This window comes from Pocillopora damicornis, chromosome 10 (assembly GCF_964200805.1).
Source record: "Pocillopora damicornis chromosome 10, jaPocDami1.2, whole genome shotgun sequence".
NCBI classification, from domain to species: Eukaryota; Metazoa; Cnidaria; class Anthozoa; order Scleractinia; family Pocilloporidae; genus Pocillopora; species Pocillopora damicornis.
The window spans coordinates 22787937-22806405 of record NC_142679.1 but is presented as its reverse complement, the minus strand read 5'-3'; the positions used below and the strand labels follow the sequence as shown (position 1 = coordinate 22806405).

Genomic DNA, 18469 nt, shown 5'->3' with positions numbered 1-18469 from the left:
TATGCATAGCAATGAAAATAAAGAACATATGCAATACTAGACGTAATATTCTCTGACTGACAGCCTAAAATAAATTAATAAATATGTCAACAGGATACCCAAAATTAATCAGCTTCGTGTTCGAAAGTCTCGACTTTCCCAACTTTTGTCCCCGTTTACAGATTTCCATGAACATTTAATTTTTTTTCAAATATTTCACGTGCAAACACTCTTTCTAATGTTCTCCTTTGAAAATTTACGTGGGAAATTGGCACGCGGGCTGGCCAAAATTGAACCCTTTGCGAATGCGTGGTTTGATGATTGACAACAGACAATGCATACCGCGCGGCTGGCTGGTAACGAGGCCCATAAAAAGCTTTACCTGTAAAACAGGATAGAACCGATGAGTTTGAGATAGAGTATAACAGGATAGGATCTAATGGACGGACAAACCAGCAAAGAAAACAGCTATCGTGATATTGTAGATTCTCGTATTTGCGATGAAATATACTACTTCGTTCTTTCCCAAAGAAACCTTGCTTTTAAGTTGTGAAAAGTTATAACTCAAGTCTAGTAAAAAACAAACAGCTTTAATTTGACAGCTTGGAACCAATTTATTGATTTTTAACCAAACTGTAGTTTGAAACTATGAATTATCGACTGATAAGGAGGAAAAAGTAATAGCTTGTTTCTGTAATTCCTAGAAACAATTAACTCGTAACAATTCGTAATTAGCATTGTTTATGTCTACTGACCTTCACAGTTGAAGACAGAACACTTGCGCTCTATAAATACTCAAGCACAACGTCCGAAATGCTCCGAAAAGAGCCGGAAAAGGAACAAAACTTTAAGGTTTTGCAGAAAATAAATTCCCTAAGGTCAAAGTGTAACCACGAAAAAACTTATTCCAGCAAATACTGATTGTTAATTTAAACTCTGAACTCGAAAGCAAACCACTTTAAATCTAAAGGTTAGCGTACATCTTCAAACTCTTAATAAAAAATCAGAAGATTTTTCAAATTTGAGGTTTGAGAAAAGAATATTCGCTTCACTTTGAGGATTGTGTCGCCATGTCCATTTCACTGAAGAAATGTGATGATCACTTTATCATGTTTATCGTAATTATAACAACATTCGTTTAGTTGATTTGTCCCAATGTTAAAAGACCCCCCCCCCTCCCCCCCACCTCCATTTCTCCCAGAGTTACCACCACCGCCACCAACTCCGTTGTCGGCTCCACGAAAACCACCGCCACCTCCGAATCCACCCAGATACTCTCCACCCTCTCCTCCCTGAAATTATCCTTTATCTCCTCCTCCTTGTCCTTCACCAGTAACAGTCTTTCCATTACAGAAGAGTTCTTCCTCATTGTTGTTTATTAGGTGGATCCTGTAAAGGGATTATCACTGCGGTTTACTCGCTTTTTGAGAATCCGAGATAAGAAGAAACCTGAATAAGCCACGGACAGAGTTCACAGGTTAAAAGCAATTTTATTTTTAAGGAACGATGTTTACCATTTGGCACGTACGAGAGTAGGTGAAACAAAAATATGCCCTCTGGCGAAGTTATAAACAATACTGAGCCAGTTTAGGGTTTCTGATGCGAAGCTCTACAAACTTACCTTCAATGAGCTTTTTAGTTCTTTGAACCAGTTTTTTAGTTCATATTTTGCAGGTGTCGTGTATGATTGTAAGTTCCGTTACTTCGAAATCGTCCCTAATCACAGAAAATTGTTCCGGAATGCCTTTTGAAATTTTAGCTTCCCTTAAATTTAGGTTGCGGAAATGTACAGAAGCCAAGAAACTGTAAAGAATAACGCAAATCCTCCAACAACTACGAACGCTTCCGATGACTTATTGATGCAAGAAATAATTCCTTTCCGTTTCCTGTGGAAAAAGAGGAATTGGCGTCTCTTGAATACGCAGGAAAGTGATTTACTTGAAATTGCCAAAAGCATTGCATCTTAAGTTCAAAATAAGCGCTTATTTAGACGCGATGGTAATAGGACGAGTTGAATTTTCAATCAAGATGTGTTATCATCTATTGCTCTGACCTTTCACACCCTTAAATTCACGAAAGTAGACAGATTCTAATTTCCTCTAACATTTATAAGGCACTGTGTAGCATTTAGGTGATGAGAATTAAGCCAAATCAAGCTGCTGCGCGCGGAGGGACTAAGCGGAGAACCAAGAAGGTGATAAAGCCGAACCGTCTCTCGTTTACTCGGTTTAAATGAACGCCACAATCTGAAGGAAGTTCGGATAAAATGATGAGAAGTAAAAATGGACCAACTTGAGCTCTGGGGCCTGCGTATCGTAATTAAACGTAGAACGCTAACAACTGGGTATTACAAAATCTCACTTCCGTGTTAATGCAGTCCACATCTATGTTTGACAATCCACTCGAATACAAATACAACTAGATGTAATAAGTGAGAGTTATCTTAGGGGAACAATCCCAAGAATACACTGCCATAGAGAAACTGAAATTTTGTGAAAGTTTCATTAAGCTGCACTTAGCAATGGATAATTTTAGTGCTTTCTGTCGATCTGCAGGTAAATAGATTTCGTTTGAGAATCCCTTGTCTATACTACTATCACGAAATAACAGAAGCCGTAATTTGTCATGATATTGAGAATTATAAGATTGTGTGAAATACCACAATTATTTTTTGTTTGAAAATTGTTGCGTTGATCACTCGATCAAGGTGATAGTCACTCTACCATTTCCAGCTGTATTATAACAACATTCATTTTCCTGATTTGTTTCACTGTTAAAAGATCCTCCTCCACCACCACAAGAGGGATCTTCATTAATACCTCCAGCTCCCCCAGAGTAACCTCCACCGCCGCCAGCTTCCCCAGAGTAAGCTGGACTACTGACGCCACCTCCGAACCCACCGTTATACGTTCCACCCTTTCCACCATTGAGAAATCCTTACAGCTATGATTACCAGACAAGCACTCGTCTATGTCTATAAGAGGAAAGAGAAGATCGTTATCTTCATCTAAGTTTGTTTCTTTAGAGATTTTCATTGTTTTGTGTTTTTATCTCGATATGGGATCACGTCTGATCTTTGCGTAAACTTTGTACTCGGTTTTTTTGACATTCGTTTCGTAAGAAAGGAATCTGATAGATTACAGTTTGTTCGTGTAGATGGTGGGTAAGAAACCGCGATAAAGAAAATTGAAACTCAATGAGGTAAAAAACAAAAATGAGTGATGAATCCCGTTCCAAGATGAACTATGAGAAGTAACATTGTTGTTCACAATAGTAATTTTAAATATTGTTCTGAATGATAAGGGCATTTCTAACTTCTTTTTGATGCGATCACCTATTATGATCGATCTATCAATCGACGCTGAAGTCAACAATCAACCCGTAGAGTAATTCGTCTTTATCAAGAAATGATTGTGTTAATTATTATGTAGCGTGACTGCAGATTTCGACCATACTGAGTATTATGAAAGCAAAGCGAGAGATAATTAAACTCGCTGACGTATAATTTATTCTGTATATTAAAAACTTTTTTACCAACCCTTTTTATACTATTTAGATCCTGGCTTTTATCAATAAAAATATAACAAAAGTTACAATCAACCCGTGTTGATATGTAGAGTAATTCGTGTTAGTCACGTGATGATAGTAATGTCAGTAGTGTGTGAGCATGTTTAGCTCTTTATAAAAGGTTATTGGTTATCGCTAGCTCTTGTTTGGTCTCGGCTTAAAGACTCAATTCGTGAAAAGCGTACGTGTGTTAATTGTTATGTGGCCTGACTGCAGATTTCGACCATACTGAGTATTATGAAAGCAAAGCGAGAGACAATTAAACTCGCTGACGTATAACTCAAGGAGTTAGAAACTTCTCTGTTCATTAAAAACTTTTTTACCAACACTTATACTATTATGATACTATTTAGGTTCAGGCTTTTATCTCTAAAAAATAACAAACGTTTCACATCCTTAGTGCGTATTAATAATGGCTAGGAGGCGAACTGACTGAAATTTACCCTCGAGCATGCACATTTTTAGGGCGCAATTGAATGTAACAGGAACAATAAATCCTAAATTATTACATTTTGGTCGAGTGAAGTAGAAAAACGATGAAAGAATCATGCGACTGCTTTTAAGAATCCGATGTCTGAGAAGTAATTGACAACAAAACTTGAAAAGCGTTAGAAAATACGACGCTACATGCTGTCCTTACGGTTTTCATAGACAAATTCTTTTTTCTAGAATTTTTTAAGCCATAAGCTAAAGTCTGCATTTTCACATCATCTTCTTTAAGACCGAGTTTTCGAAAACTTCCGTTTTAGATGGACAACTTTATTATCCAGATTGGTGTTGACGGTACGATAAACTATAAGAATAAACTTGCTTTTTAAATTTACTGCACTAAGTGAAAGTGAGGACTCAAAGTTAGGTGCTGAATATCAAGCCTGCGAGGAAAAATGTTCATGTCAGTCGAGACAGGATATCTGCATCAATTAATTATGAATTCTTTTTCAAAAATACAGCCTCTGTAGTGAAAATGTCCGTGGTTTTCCATCAGACAGAATCTACTCTAAGCTCCCTACTTTCCTGTATTCGAAAATACTATCAAACACATTCCTTCAAAATTAAAAAGCGTTGAAATCTTTTTGCGATCGTTAAAATGTGCTGAGTTTTTTATAATAATTTTCGATCTTATTTCACCATACTGACGCGGATGATGGACATTCATTTATTTTGCCTGAGTTCGTAAAGATCTCGTGATCATTATTGCATGAAATAACTGGCAGATTTACTCTTGCACAGTCCGGGCCATATCCATTTCTGGATATCGGTTTCGAGCTTTGTGATTGGGTGAGATCAAAACCAAAACAAAGCAAATTTGGCCGAGAGGTACTAGAAACGAGAAGAAGGTGATTATTTTTTTTTGTGGCGGCCATGTTGTAATGCGGTAGTAAGCCGAAACAAAATTCGCTAATAAAGACTGGACGTAAGATAACATTAAACATATTCATTTATTTCAAACATTCAACATGCATGTCTTGGATATTCTCGCATTCTGGTAGAGTACAGCGGATTCTTTCCAGCACAAATTCTTTGTAACGCTGTGGTCCTTCCACCAAGAGCGTCGCGGGAATAAAAGCTCCTCCGCCAGCCTGTTTGTATGTGGAGAACTTCTGGGTAGAGCTTGGCCTCGATGTTATCGTCGGTTCTCCGTTGATTTCCCTATTTTGGGTTACAAGAAAACCAAATTAATAAGGCTGAACCAAATAACGCGCACTGATAACAATAGGGACGAGAAAGGTGTGAGATCGCGGAATCGGGACAATTTCATTTGTCTCCAGTATAGATCGAGGAAAGACACTATCTTGCTTCTCTCCGATTTTTTAAATAGACATGTATCAATTTCAGTCCATCAAGCCTTTACAAAAAAGTAACAGTAAGGCAAGAAAACAGTAACTTACCCTTCAATCCTGGTTATTTTGCCACATCGGAGCAAACCATGCAGCTGTACGTTTAGGAAGTACTGAATCCTGCCGATCTGCTGCCCTTTGACATCTTCTAAGGTGTATTTTTTCCTCTGCGATTTTCTGAAAATCTGGACTTCTCGTAGAGCCTCTGGAATGCGTTCCATTTCTCGTGGAAGAAGACAAGCCAGTGCATGCGGGTAACACTTGTTGTTGTCTTCAGTTTGAACAACAAGCGGTGTTCCACGTGGAGCTTTGATCTTGAAATGATGATACCTGGAAAATAAACGCCAACAAACACACATTTACATCTGAGCCTACTAAGTATTTTTTTATGCTTTCCTTAATTCTTGACATTAAAAATTACACCTCTTACAGGATGTATATTTAAACCTATTTGCATGAAATACAGCCATGTACTGTTTGTACATTATATGCATATAGATGGTAGCACAAGAAAAGCACAAGTAAAATTTTGTTCTTTGTTTTCTCCTTTTCTACATGAAACCAACCCTTAAAATGTTTTCTCATGTCTCATACTCTCACAAATACTGGGTTTCCTGAAATTGCCAGCTCGCAGAGTTTCTAATTTAACACTGTAAAAAACTGAAAACTGCTACATTACCTAGCCAGTTAGATTTTGAGTCACCTACAGTTATGTGAAAAGGAACAATCTTACCAAATCCTTATTATTCAAATCAGTGCACTGTTGACTTACCACTGTAAAATCAGTGGCAGAGCTTGGGCATTGAAATTCACCTTACAAACAATCTTACCCAGGGTTTCATGGGGTACAATAAAATAAATATGAAATTGTACCAGACCTACACGTAAATCTCAACTAACATTAACTGACATAGAAATAAATCAGTTCGTGCTGCAATCAGCTTCTCTATCTTCCTCAATGGTGTCAAGGATACACACCTCTTCCTGTGTCTCTTGGTTCTGTAGCTCTTCCACAATCTCATTGTACAACAAAACAAGAGTTTCCTTTTTAACTTAGCTGGGCTGTGCTTTGATAGCTCCAAATCTGCTTGACAGAGGCTCCCTTGTCTCCTCATCAGTGAGCAGCAGAAGCTTTTCAGCTATTCTCCTGAAGATTTCATCTTTGGATGCATTCCTTATGTCTTCTGCCAAAGCTCTGTCTTCTGTAGTTACATATAGCACTTGCAACTGGGTATCTGCTCTTTTTTTGCCATCAATGAAGTGTGTATGAAGCAAGTTGCTTCTGTTCCTTCTAAGAATTTCCTCATAATTTTTCAAATCACTGTCCAGTTCAGGGCCTTCCAAGGATGTTACAACATTTGACAACCCTCCTTGCAAATACCTTTGAAGGAAAAGCAGTGAAATAAACTTATTGAACCAACTATTGCATTGAGAATTGCTCTTTAATTTACACCACTACTATTACATACTGGAGCTGAATAGCTTATACTAAAATGTATTGTGTCATTTACTTCTCTTTTCGTAACTTTATGCGCCATGCTAGCACTTCATCTACAAAATCATGCTTTCTTCTTGAGTCCAATGCTTCATCCTTGGGATTATGCAATCCAAGCAGGGAGAAAAGCCAATTTCTCACTTAAATATAAATAAAATAAATGAGATATTTAAAGAGGAATCCAAGCTACTCACAGATAGTTTCAAGCAGGTCTTCTGAATCAGACCAAATTCGTGTTTAAAAATTTTTAGGATTTTAGGAGAGAAGAAAACCAAGTAACCTGGAGATAAATGCTTTTACTAACTCTTAGCAATGATTCACAATGTTATGTACAAAAGGTAATGAACTACAAAGATATTTTTTGCCCTTCTTTAGTAGCTTTTAAATGTTGAAGTAACTATAAATTAAGTACATGTATATCATTTGTGCCTGTTTTAAAATACACCAAAAAGTGAAACAAACAAATGTTTGCATACACTATACCTTGCTAAGATTTCCAAGATTTCTGAAAATCCTCAGCCAATCCAATGCAGTCATGGTGCCATGCTGCCACACTTTTGACTCCTTGTTTTTCTCCTCAAGGCAAGCATCCATGTCTTCACCCTTGCTTTCATTCCCTGATGTACTAACTGCCTCTGTATTCTGCACAAATACAGTCAGTTCTTCTGGGTAGCAAGCTCGGTCTACACTACAATAATGGAAGAAAAACGATAATGACTTAATGAACAGTTGTTAGGTGTAAAATTAGTCAGCATGTCAGCTGTAAATAGATGTAATTGCTTGTTGACTCAGAGATGGGAGGCCTTTCATTTAGAAGAATGAAAGGAGCTGACCACTAAAAAATTTCAATATTTGTTATATATTATTGTACATATATATAAGTTTAAAAAACAATCAAGAAAAGTTTCCATTTACCTACCTGTCATACAGGTCAATCAAAGCATACTTAGACACTGCATTCCTATTAAATACAGTAGCAAATGTCATCTGCCCTGCTCTTACATAGGCAGCATTATTTCTCCTGATGCCCATGCGGAAAACCCAGAGAGCCATTAAATACGTCCAGGTCATGCCAAAGATGTACCTGTAAGTGGCATTTTTCCAGCCAACATTAGGCATCCAGTCATACAAGTAGTCATTAACTGACATTGCAGATCCACTGTCAAGCCTATAGAGGATGGATGAATCTCTCCGCTGTCGAGATCGACATTAATTCGAAATTTCATCCAGAGCTCCGATTTGAAAGATTCTTTGTTTGTAGCACTGACCCTGGTCCGCGGCAGATTTGTGCCACAAAGACGACAAAGTGTCTCCAGATACTGAATGTGTTCATCCATGCCGTTGGCCTGATCTGAAATTCACAATGTAGGCTTATAAAGGTCCGATAAATAATTGTCATTTTACTTTAAATTGCCCGGCCACAAAGTATGGTTAAAATTTATGGTTTACACGATACTCCGATGGATCTCAACAAAGGAATCTGCCTGGTAGTTAGCACACTAACAGACTTTCAACATCCGTGCACTCGAGCAAAAACCTCGTGCACTCGATTGGAATTTTGACAAATTGAAAGCAAATTTATTCTAGTTTTTGAAAAGATTTTTTTTAGGAATCAAAAAAAATGTTGCATACCTGAAAACCTCAACTAAAGAGGTGTTACTCCTTGATCGAGCCCTCCGCAACAAGCACCTCCACCCGACTTTTCAACTGAATTTTATGGGCGGCCGTCACCACCAAAAATACAAGGATGTCAAATAGATCAGCAAATACAAAGATGGTGTAAGGATCAGCTGCAGGATAGCATAGCTAATAAAGGAATGGCATGGCCAAATTATAGACAGTCTAGTTTTCCTTCGTGAAATAGAACACCCTAAACATGAATAGTTTAGCCAAATGAGAAACGGTCTAGTAGCCCATGTTGAGTTGGATCATGAGATTGTGAAATGGACTAGCTTAATTACGAATAGCTTAGCACTCATTTGCAATACAGTACTCAAGCGGTGTAGCGTTGAGTTAAACGGCTCAGGGTAACGTCGAGTAGCACAGCGTACGCACAAACGGTGTAGCGTTGCGTCAAATGGCTCAGCGTAATTTGGAATGGTACAGCGTACACACATATGGTGTAGCGCTGCGAGAAATGGCTCAGCGTAATGTCGAATGGTACAGCGTACATAAAAACAGTGTAGCGTTGTGTGAAATGGCTCAGCGTAATGTCGAATGGTACAGCGTACATACAAACAGTGTAGCATTGCGTGAAATGGCTTAGCGTAATGTCGAATGGTACAGCGTACATACAAACAGTGTAGCGTTGCGTGAAGTGGCTTAGCATAATGTCGAATGGCACAGCGTACACACAAATGGTGTAGCGTTGCGTGAAATAGCTCAGCGTAATGTAGAATGGTACAGCGTACATACAAACAGTGTAGCGTTGCGTGAAGTGGCTTAGCATAATGTCGAATGGTACAGCGTACACACAAATGGTGTAGCGTTGCGTGAAATAGCTCAGCGTAATGTAGAATGGTACAGCGTAGACACAAATAGTGTAGCGTTAGGTCGAATAGCTTTGCAAAACATCAGACGCTCTATCTGAACATTAAATTACTTAGTATTACTTGAAATATTTCGATGTTGTGGCGAATCGTCGTGGCGTGACGTGAAGGCTATGCCATTCCTTTATTAGCTATGCTATCCTGCAGCTGATCCTTAAGCCATCTTTGTATTTGCTGATCTATACAACATCCTTGTATTTTTGGTGGTGACGGCCGCCAAGGCATCTCGCCGAAACCACCAAAAATACAAACCGCAAATGGAACAGCGATCTGCTGGGGGTATGACGTCATCAAATGTGAAGACTGACACGAAACCATTACATGGCGTAGTATAGTCTTCACTTCGCTTTGCCGTAAAGCAGAGCCAATTTGGTAAGTTTCTCCTCTTTTTTCACTGCTGATATTGCACTTATTCGTTGTCGTTCATGAAAGCGTCAATTAAAGTAGCAACGAGACTGAATTCTACCACGGTTTGCCGGCCTCCCGGTTAACCACAGTTTGCACGCGTTGGTGGGCCTGAACATGTTTATATTATTAAGTAGTGTTATGACGTGCATTAAATGTCAATTGTCGAGTTCTCTTTTCTTTCTCCGACTCACGCTTACTTTTCAATGAGAGTCCAACTTCAACGGCTCTTTGAACATTGGAGGAGTACGTGAGAAGTTGAATATTGTGTGTGCCCTGGACGCCATGGTAAGAAAACTGATATCCTTGATCTGTTTTAACGTTTTTCGATCAAAGTGATATCGGAATGCTTTAATTGGTGTGCCGGACGATAAGAGTAAGCTAAGAGAAGACATATTTATTATTTTAAAGAGGTGTACATTATATTGCTTTGTTTACTAATTTTTTCCTGGGTGCAGTGATAGTAAAAGTAAGTTCCATTTTTATTTTGTCGATCAAACGTAGATTACATGTCTGGACCGGAAACAGTTGAAGGGTCTTTTTCGCGTTCCAAAATAGTTTTTGCCAGAGTAATATTTTTTCTGAGTTGGTTTTGCGCGCATACATACTTATCTTCCCTGTGCTCTTTCCCATTCCGTAGTCATCACGTATTAAGGAAGGCTAGTGCGGACACCGTAATGCACGTAGTTGTACGTAATTGTCCAACTCTAGGTCGAGTTTTACCGTTCGATCTGTTACAGTCGCAACTTGCTGAATAAATACTATTGCATAATTCAGACAATTGACAGGACATCTTGCTGTTTCGTCGTTTGTTTCGGTAGACGTATTTATTTACATTTTTATTTATTTTTACATTTCTGTACCTAAACTATTAATTTTTGTGATTATTATTATTATTTTTATTATTATTATTGCTACAGACTGAGTTCAGTACATACTAGATATATTGACTAGAGTTGCGTGAACATGGCGTCCAGGGCACACACAAAATCCAACTTCTCACGTACTCCTGCAATGTTCAAAGAACCGTTGAAGTTAAACTCCCTTTGAAAAGTAAGCGCAAGTCAGGAAAGAAAAGAAATGAGAGCTCGGCAATATACATTTAACGCACATTTTAATAATAGTTGAGTTTAATAGTTAAATTAATGGACCATGGCGTCCAGGGCACACACAATATTCAACTTCTCACGTACTCCTCCAATGTTCAAAGAGCCGTTGAAGTTGGACTCTCATCGAAAAGTAAGCGTGAGTCGGAGAAAGAAAAGAGAGCTCGACAATTGACATTTAATGCACGTCATTTGACATTTAATGCACGTAAACATGTTCAGGCCCACCAAAGCGTGCAAACTGTGGTTAACCGGGAGGCCGGCAAACCGTGGTAGAATTCAGTCTCATTGCTATCTTAATTGACGCTTTCATGAACGACAACGAATAAGTGCAATATCAGCAATGAAAAAAGAGGAGAAACTTACCAAATTGGCTCTGCTTTACGGCAAAGCGAAGTGAAGACTATACTACGCTATGTAATGGTTTCGTGTCAGTCTTCACATTTGATGACGTCATACCCCCAGCAGATCGCTGTTCCATTTGCGGTTTGTATTTTTGGTGGTTTCGGCGAGATGCTTTGGCGGCCGTCACCACCAAAAATACAAGGATGTCGTATAGATCAGCAAATACAAAGATGGCTTAAGGATCAGCTGCAGGATAGCATAGCTAATAAAGGAATGGCATAGCCTTCACGTCACGCCACGACGATTCGCCACAACATCGAAATATTTCAAGTAATACTAAGTAATTTTAATGTTCAGTTAGAGCGTCTGATGTTTTGCAAAGCTATTCGACCTAACGCTACACTATTTGTGTCTACGCTGTACCATTCTACATTACGCTGAGCCATTTCACGCAACGCTACACCATTTGTGTGTACGCTGTACCATTCGACATTATGCTAAGCCACTTCACGCAACGCTACACTGTTTGTATGTACGCTGTACCATTCGACATTACGCTAAGCCATTCCACGCAATGCTACACTGTTTGTATGTACGCTGTACCATTCGACATTACGCTGAGCCATTTCACACAACGCTACACTGTTTTTATGTACGCTGTACCATTCGACATTACGCTGAGCCATTTCACACAACGCTACACTGTTTTTATGTACGCTGTACCATTCGACATTACGCTGAGCCATTTCCCGCAACGCTACACCGTTTGTGCGTACGCTGTGCTACTCGACGTTACCCTGAGCCGTTTAACTCAACGCTACACCGTTTGAGTACTGTATTGCAAATGAGTGCTAAGCTGTTCGTAATTAAGCTAGTCCATTTCACAATCTCATGATCCAACTCAACATGGGCTACTAGACCGTTTCTCATTTGGCTAAACTATTCATGTTTAGGGTGTTCTATTTCACGAAGGAAAACTAGACTGTCTATAATTTGGCCATGCCATTCCTTTATTAGCTATGCTATCCTGCAGCTGATCCTTACACCATCTTTGTATTTGCTGATCTATTTGACATCCTTGTATTTTTGGTGGTGACGGCCGCCCATAGAATTTTTCTGTCTTGTCAACGCGACCGCCATCCATTCTATGCTTGTTGTGTGTGATTACTTGTCTTCTGTACTTTTGCAAGGTTTCATGGGATATGCCTCGGAAACAATGTCGCTAGGGCTCGAATTAAAGTAATGAATGGGTTTCCTCGAGGTCCCACTACGACATCCATATTGGTGACGTCATCAAGTATCCAGAAATGGATATGGCCCGGACTGTTGCAAGGTTTTGAAAACCTGTTATTAGTTCACAGTGAAACCTGTGTTTGCTACCAAATTAAAGTTGCTTTGATAGCAGATAGTTTAAAAAATGTAATTTCTGACGGTTGAGTGACTAAGAACGAATTAGTCAGAAATTACTATTCTGATGGCACGATTGAGAGGTTTTAGTATTCTCAGGGGAGAGTTTTGAGTATTTAATGTTTTAGCGGGGAATATTAATCATTCTAGCTCAGTCAGTCTTTCTGTTTGCTGTTGTCAATTTAGTTAAATTTTTTCTATGGAGTTATGGGTTTGTTTGTACCTCTTCCCCGAGGTTCCGTGCCACTGCATTAGATGGGGAATACGTTTCCACATATTTTTTGGCCACATCTAAAGAGTGGTTTTTTAGTGGTTTTTCGTATCTGGCGTGGTACACTTAATTTTTCAAGCTTTTCAAGTTAGACTTGCTAGCATATTCTATGTTGTAATAAGTATATGTTACGACACATTGTTGTTGTCGGATGACTGACTGACCATTCCTCAATAAACTATTTCACATTGAATGTTTCGTGATAGTGTAGTCAGAATCGGTCTGTTTTAAGATTCGTGTCACATTTGCAAAGCAAGGTGGTGTTTGCCACCTTTGTTGTCGCGCCTTTAGAAACTGGAAAACCTAACGGCGTTATTTTTGAAAATTAAATAAGCTGAGAAACTCCTCGAATGGACGGTCAACAATCTAAACTTTGATCCAACAGGACTGCGTAAAATTTTCCTCGAGAACCACCTGTTTAGGTTAAAAAGCCCTTTTTAGGAAGAACAATGAATGTATGTGTGTATTTATGTATATATGCATGTAGAGCTTCTTTTCTGCAGAGACTCCCCGCAATCCACAAAATCCTCGATCTATAGGATTGTAATGGTCGAATCAACTTAAGGATCAACTTTTACTCAGATTTTACAAAAAAGGCTAAGTTTTAATGCAAACAACATGATTCAGCCCAAAGTAAAAAGCTCTGTTGCTTTTTCTTTTATTTTTAATTCTTTTCCCCGAAACCCTATTTCTAGACGAAAAGACTACATCATATAACCTGAAAAGGTGCTCTTCTGTGTCAGGTTTTCGTTTGATTCAGCCGAGCCATTTCAGTTGAGTTCAACAAGACTTTCCACTTGTTTTAAAATTCGAAGATCTGCCTGTAGTTATCTTATCTATTGTGCCGTATCAAAAACTCTAGAACGTTTATGGAAAACATCGAGACCCGATTAATTATTTTGAAGTAAACTTTCCCAAAACCCATGTTCCCAAAAATGTTATTCTGAACTTCTCACAAAATATGAGGGTTGTCTTACGCCTGCCTAGAGCAAATCTTGGTTAAAACTAGTTGATTATCTTAAATATTTCTGGAAGAAGTTTGAGTGGATATCTAAAGGCTCAGTTATGTTAATAAGGATAATAAAAATGTAACATAAAGATTCGGTAAACTTTTAAATAGCATTCAGACATGAGTTAGGACATAACTGTAGGAAAATCTCATCATTAGAGAAGCCAAAACGGTGAGTACAAAGCAGTAGAATACAAACAGCATGTTCCCAGAAAGCGCCCGATTAAGTGAGTTTTTCAACTTTATGCCGGGGAACATCAGACAAATTGGGACAGCTGCAGTTAAATATGCGTTCAAATACTCTACATTCATTACTTTCGGCAGGAGATTGTCACCATAGCAACCGACTCGTCTCTGTGCAGGCGAATAATTAACCATACCTACAAAGATGAGTTTTTATTTAACCACACACAACCATCTCAGCGGATATTACGGTGTGTTTTGACTTCAGGTTATAATTACTCAAGCCCCAAATATTCAGCTGTTTTCAAGGGACCTACAGGAGGCTTTGTCACGGTTACAATTTTACTGAAACAGGTTGAATATTAAGAAAGCTACAGTCGCCCCACCATCCACCCCACCGTGAATATTTGCATCCTAAGAAATCTTCCAGAATCACCCCCACGGGGAGGATTTGTGTCATCTTCAGTTTTGCCGCGTGTATTTTGAAGTTGTTTCCCCCATTGTTCCAAAGTAACCATATACGGTCATTGTTAATCGTTTAACAAAGCCTGCTGTAATCTTAGCTGATCCGCTTTCCTTGATACGGTTACAATTTCATTGAAACAGGTTGAATATTCTATTCTATCATTTAACTATGTATTTACTTCAATAATAATTACTGGACTATAAACATACATAAAGGGGTTAAATTTCTTAAGAAACTGTCGTGCTGCATCGGTGAGAGAGTATAACAGTAAATCGTCAGAGCGATTGGCGAAGGGTTAACGCTCGAAACTTCAGCTTTTTTACCCTTTACAGTGGCTAATTTACGTTTCCAACTCAGTTGTTAACACTAAATTACCTGTTATAAACATACATAATAAAAAGTAGCAGGAAGCTCGACTCTATGATTTTTCGACTCGATACTATTTTAAGTTCTGGAAATCAGGAACTCTTATTGTTTAATAAACGTCTTTTCACGAATGTTCGATCAGAAACAGCAAAATTACCATAAGAAAATTCCCAGGTCTCTTTACGATACCTCTACGGGAGTAACTGGGCCTACTTTCCTTTTTTTTCTTTAAATTACTTTGAATGTTTTCTAAATTCACCGAAAAAAAAAATGGCATGCTTTATGTACAAAAGCATATACCCATAAGTGGATGGAAAAAAAAGTCAAATTCTAAACTCCTTGAAACTTTTGAGAAACGACGACATGTCATGGCGTTTGCAAATCAAACACAGAGACAAGATAAACTGGGTACTAGAAAAAAAAACCCAAACGGAAAGATTTAACAAAAACCCTTAAATCACATAATTTTAATCCTTATTTGGCCCATGATAATCAATATTCATTACGAAACTGTAGAAAAGCGGTGTCGAGTTTTATGTCGATCCAGCCCAGTTATTTCAGTCAAGTTTAAATAAGCCTCTCAACTTTCTTTTTAAAACACAAAGGTCTGCAACTGGTCATCTTATCCATCTTGTGGGATCGAAAAGTCAAAAACGTTCATGAACAGCATTGCAGAGACGTGAGTAATTACTCTGAGGTAAACTCTCGGTTTAGGCTTCTCCAAAAACAATTTCCCTAAAATTTTATCTGTTTGTATTCATCTTACTTAAAAAAGTTGGGTTGTAGAGTGACAAAATACTCACGAGCCTCTTGTGTAATGTATTTTTTAACCCATACTATTGCAAGAAGAGTAAGTATTTAGACGAAAGAGCTCATTATACCAATACGAGGAGAAGAGTCTTGTGCCAACTCCACCTCCTCCCCCGTCGCCCCTTAATTCAAACGCTATGAGATTGTTCTACAGGGAAGGTTGACGGGGGTACGGGTTTCTCGAGCAAGAGCCAAGGAGATGAAAAGGCCTGTCCATACTTCACTTCACGTCTTTTCAAAGAACTTTTGAGCAAAGTTGGATTTTTTCTTGCGAAACAATTATCACTTCCTTTCTGCAGGAGATTTTCACCATAGCAACCGATTCCTTTTTAGTTGTGTTCAAAGTGTGCAAGCGAATAATTAGCCCCATCAACGTGACAAGTTTTTATGTAACTACACATGACAAAATCCACGAATATTACAGTGTATTTTGACTTCTGCTTGGAGGTGCTGAAGCCCCATACTACATTTTTTAGGGATCTGAATGGGCTTTAGTACAATTTTATGGAAAAGGGGTCAATATTTTATTCTCACACTTATTCATATCTTCTCTTCAATAATGTAATCACTGAACTATAAACATATATAGTCAGAGGTGGCAAGAGGCTGAATTCTACAGTTCTACGACTTGAGAGATAATGGTTGCTTGACGTCTTTTCACGAATATTCGCCTAACAACCTTTTGTGAAGATCAAAAATTCCATCTCATACTCGGGACAAAGATTTTAAGGGATGACATGAGTTGAAAAAATGAAAAGTCTACGTTGGTTTTATATACGTTTCAGTAGGTTCTGAACGATTCCTTTAATGTTAGGAGAATCTGGAAAAATTGTGGAAACAGTCATGTCCTTGAAATTTCTTCAGCACACATAAGTCATCACACACTGGAAGATCCCCAACCCCCGCTCGCGCTTCTGCAAGTCACTACCCATTAGGCCTGTGTTCAAGGCCATTCAACGGCCATGTGTGTCATACGTGAATCTTCCGTCTCTAACCAAGGGAGGCAACGTTGAGAAGGTTGAGAAAGTAAGGCAGGAGAAGAGACTGAAGGGATAAGGAAGCAAAAAACGAAAAATGAAGGTCGGGAAATTGATATAGTGAACTTGCGGATTCTCGTATTTTCGGTGAAATATATTTCCACGTCCTTTCCTCAAATAACCTTGTTCTCAGTTAGTGTTAATTTATAACTTAGGTACAACTAAGTAAAGAGCCATTACTGAAATCTACTGATTTACTGATTTTTAACATAATGTAATTTAAATTGACACTTCTGACTAAAGACTCACGGAAATGATAATTGTTATTACAATTACACGTTTCTCCTCCTTTTTATGTGGAAGAGCTCGTGAGCCTCCTAAAAAGTTATTCTAAATGTTGACAAAAACATAATCTAACAAGCAAAGAAGTTTTACGGAAACTTGAACGTGCCATCACCTTGGCATTTATAACTGCTTAATTAATCAACATCTGGAAACACATTACTTAAAGTGGACACGTCGACAATTTGACATCAACCCTTGGCCATTTTTTTCATTTTACAGGATTCCACTAGAGGTGAAGCTGAACTCTTTTCAATTGACTGAGAATCCTAAAACCAAAACTAAAACAATGAAAAAATGACGTATTCCAATGATAAAAAACAAGACACCAAACGTATCTCAAATTAGTAAAACACACTTTGCAACCGGCGCCGGTCGCGGTAAAAATGTAGTAAGTGTCATGCGTAACAAAATACAACCCAAAAGGAGGGGAAACAAGGATACTGGGTCTAACTGGTAGAATGAAAATCGAAGATTGCTTTTTGTTTTGAGCTGACGAAGAGAAACAAATTGATTGCATGACAAACCCTCACAGTCAATTGAAAACCGTTCCCACGACGTAACACGTGAAGTCTGAGGAACTGACTTCATAATAGTTTCTATATGAAATACTAATTAATCCTAATACCTAGCAGGTTATTTAAAGACTAATTATAAATTAATGATATCAACCAAGACACAACTAGGTTCGTGATCGTCACATAGTCGATCTAACTTTGGCAGCGGAAGCTATTAAAGAATTCTGTTTCTGTGTGAGCTCTGATCTGTGGTCAGACTGAGAGCCTTTTGGTCACAAACTCTGTTATAACACCAATTATTACATAAGTTCGCCCAGCAAGCGTATCAATATTCCTAGTCCAATAAATGGACATGGTTTTGAAACAGAACACCGAGGAATGATACAATATTTGATTCCCATCCTTACTTTTGCTTCCATGTATTTAGAGAAACAAGACCGAATCATTGATGAGATTTATGAGTGAAACCACAAAGCTTTCAAATTTCCATGACAAAGAAGCAGGTACTAAGAGAAAAACTGAGGGGACTGCGCGTTTAATGCTATAACAATAGTTTTGTTTTTGGTTTCCGGCTCGGCCTTTTATATACGGTGGGGATTGTGCCCTCACCACCATATTTCGGCCTTCTCTTTCTCTTACTGTCCAGATCTTTCCAACCTAAGGTGTTATTGAAAGCTTTGAAACATTGAATCAAGAGTATCATCGTAAAACCAAAACGAAAACAAAGTATTTAATCTATTCAAGAAATAATTAATGTTTGTAAATTTAAAATCTGAAGTCAAAAACAAATGATTTAATTCCTCAGGTTGCACCGTTTGGCCAGGAACTTAAAACGC

The 18469-nt window shown here is 38.3% G+C and overlaps 3 protein-coding genes across 3 annotated transcripts in view; all 3 read right to left on the bottom strand.

Moving 5' to 3' along the window:
• Positions 1-4896: 4896 nt before the first annotated feature.
• Positions 4897-7020, bottom strand: LOC149039454 (uncharacterized). Its single transcript, XM_089185613.1, has 4 exons — positions 6896-7020; positions 6363-6765; positions 5436-5714; positions 4897-5196 (listed from the first exon to the last, which is right to left on the bottom strand). The coding sequence occupies exons 2-4, from the start codon at positions 6497-6499 to the stop codon at positions 4986-4988; spliced, it is 627 nt and encodes a 208-aa protein (XP_089041739.1). The 5' UTR covers positions 6500-6765; positions 6896-7020; the 3' UTR covers positions 4897-4985.
• A 310-nt stretch (positions 7021-7330) lies between these two features.
• LOC149039453 (uncharacterized) lies at positions 7331-8119 on the bottom strand. Its single transcript, XM_089185620.1, has 2 exons — positions 7799-8119; positions 7331-7567 (listed from the first exon to the last, which is right to left on the bottom strand). Exons 1-2 carry the CDS (start codon positions 8026-8028, stop codon positions 7357-7359), a joined length of 441 nt encoding a protein of 146 aa, XP_089041746.1. The 5' UTR covers positions 8029-8119; the 3' UTR covers positions 7331-7356.
• An 8795-nt stretch (positions 8120-16914) lies between these two features.
• The window catches only part of LOC149039446 (uncharacterized), a 39106-nt gene continuing 37551 nt past the window's right edge, over positions 16915-18469 (bottom strand). Inside the window, exon 5 of the mRNA XM_089185596.1 lies at positions 16915-18469. This exon is cut by the window's right edge and continues 450 nt beyond it. The gene's annotated coding sequence lies outside the window, so the exon portion shown is untranslated.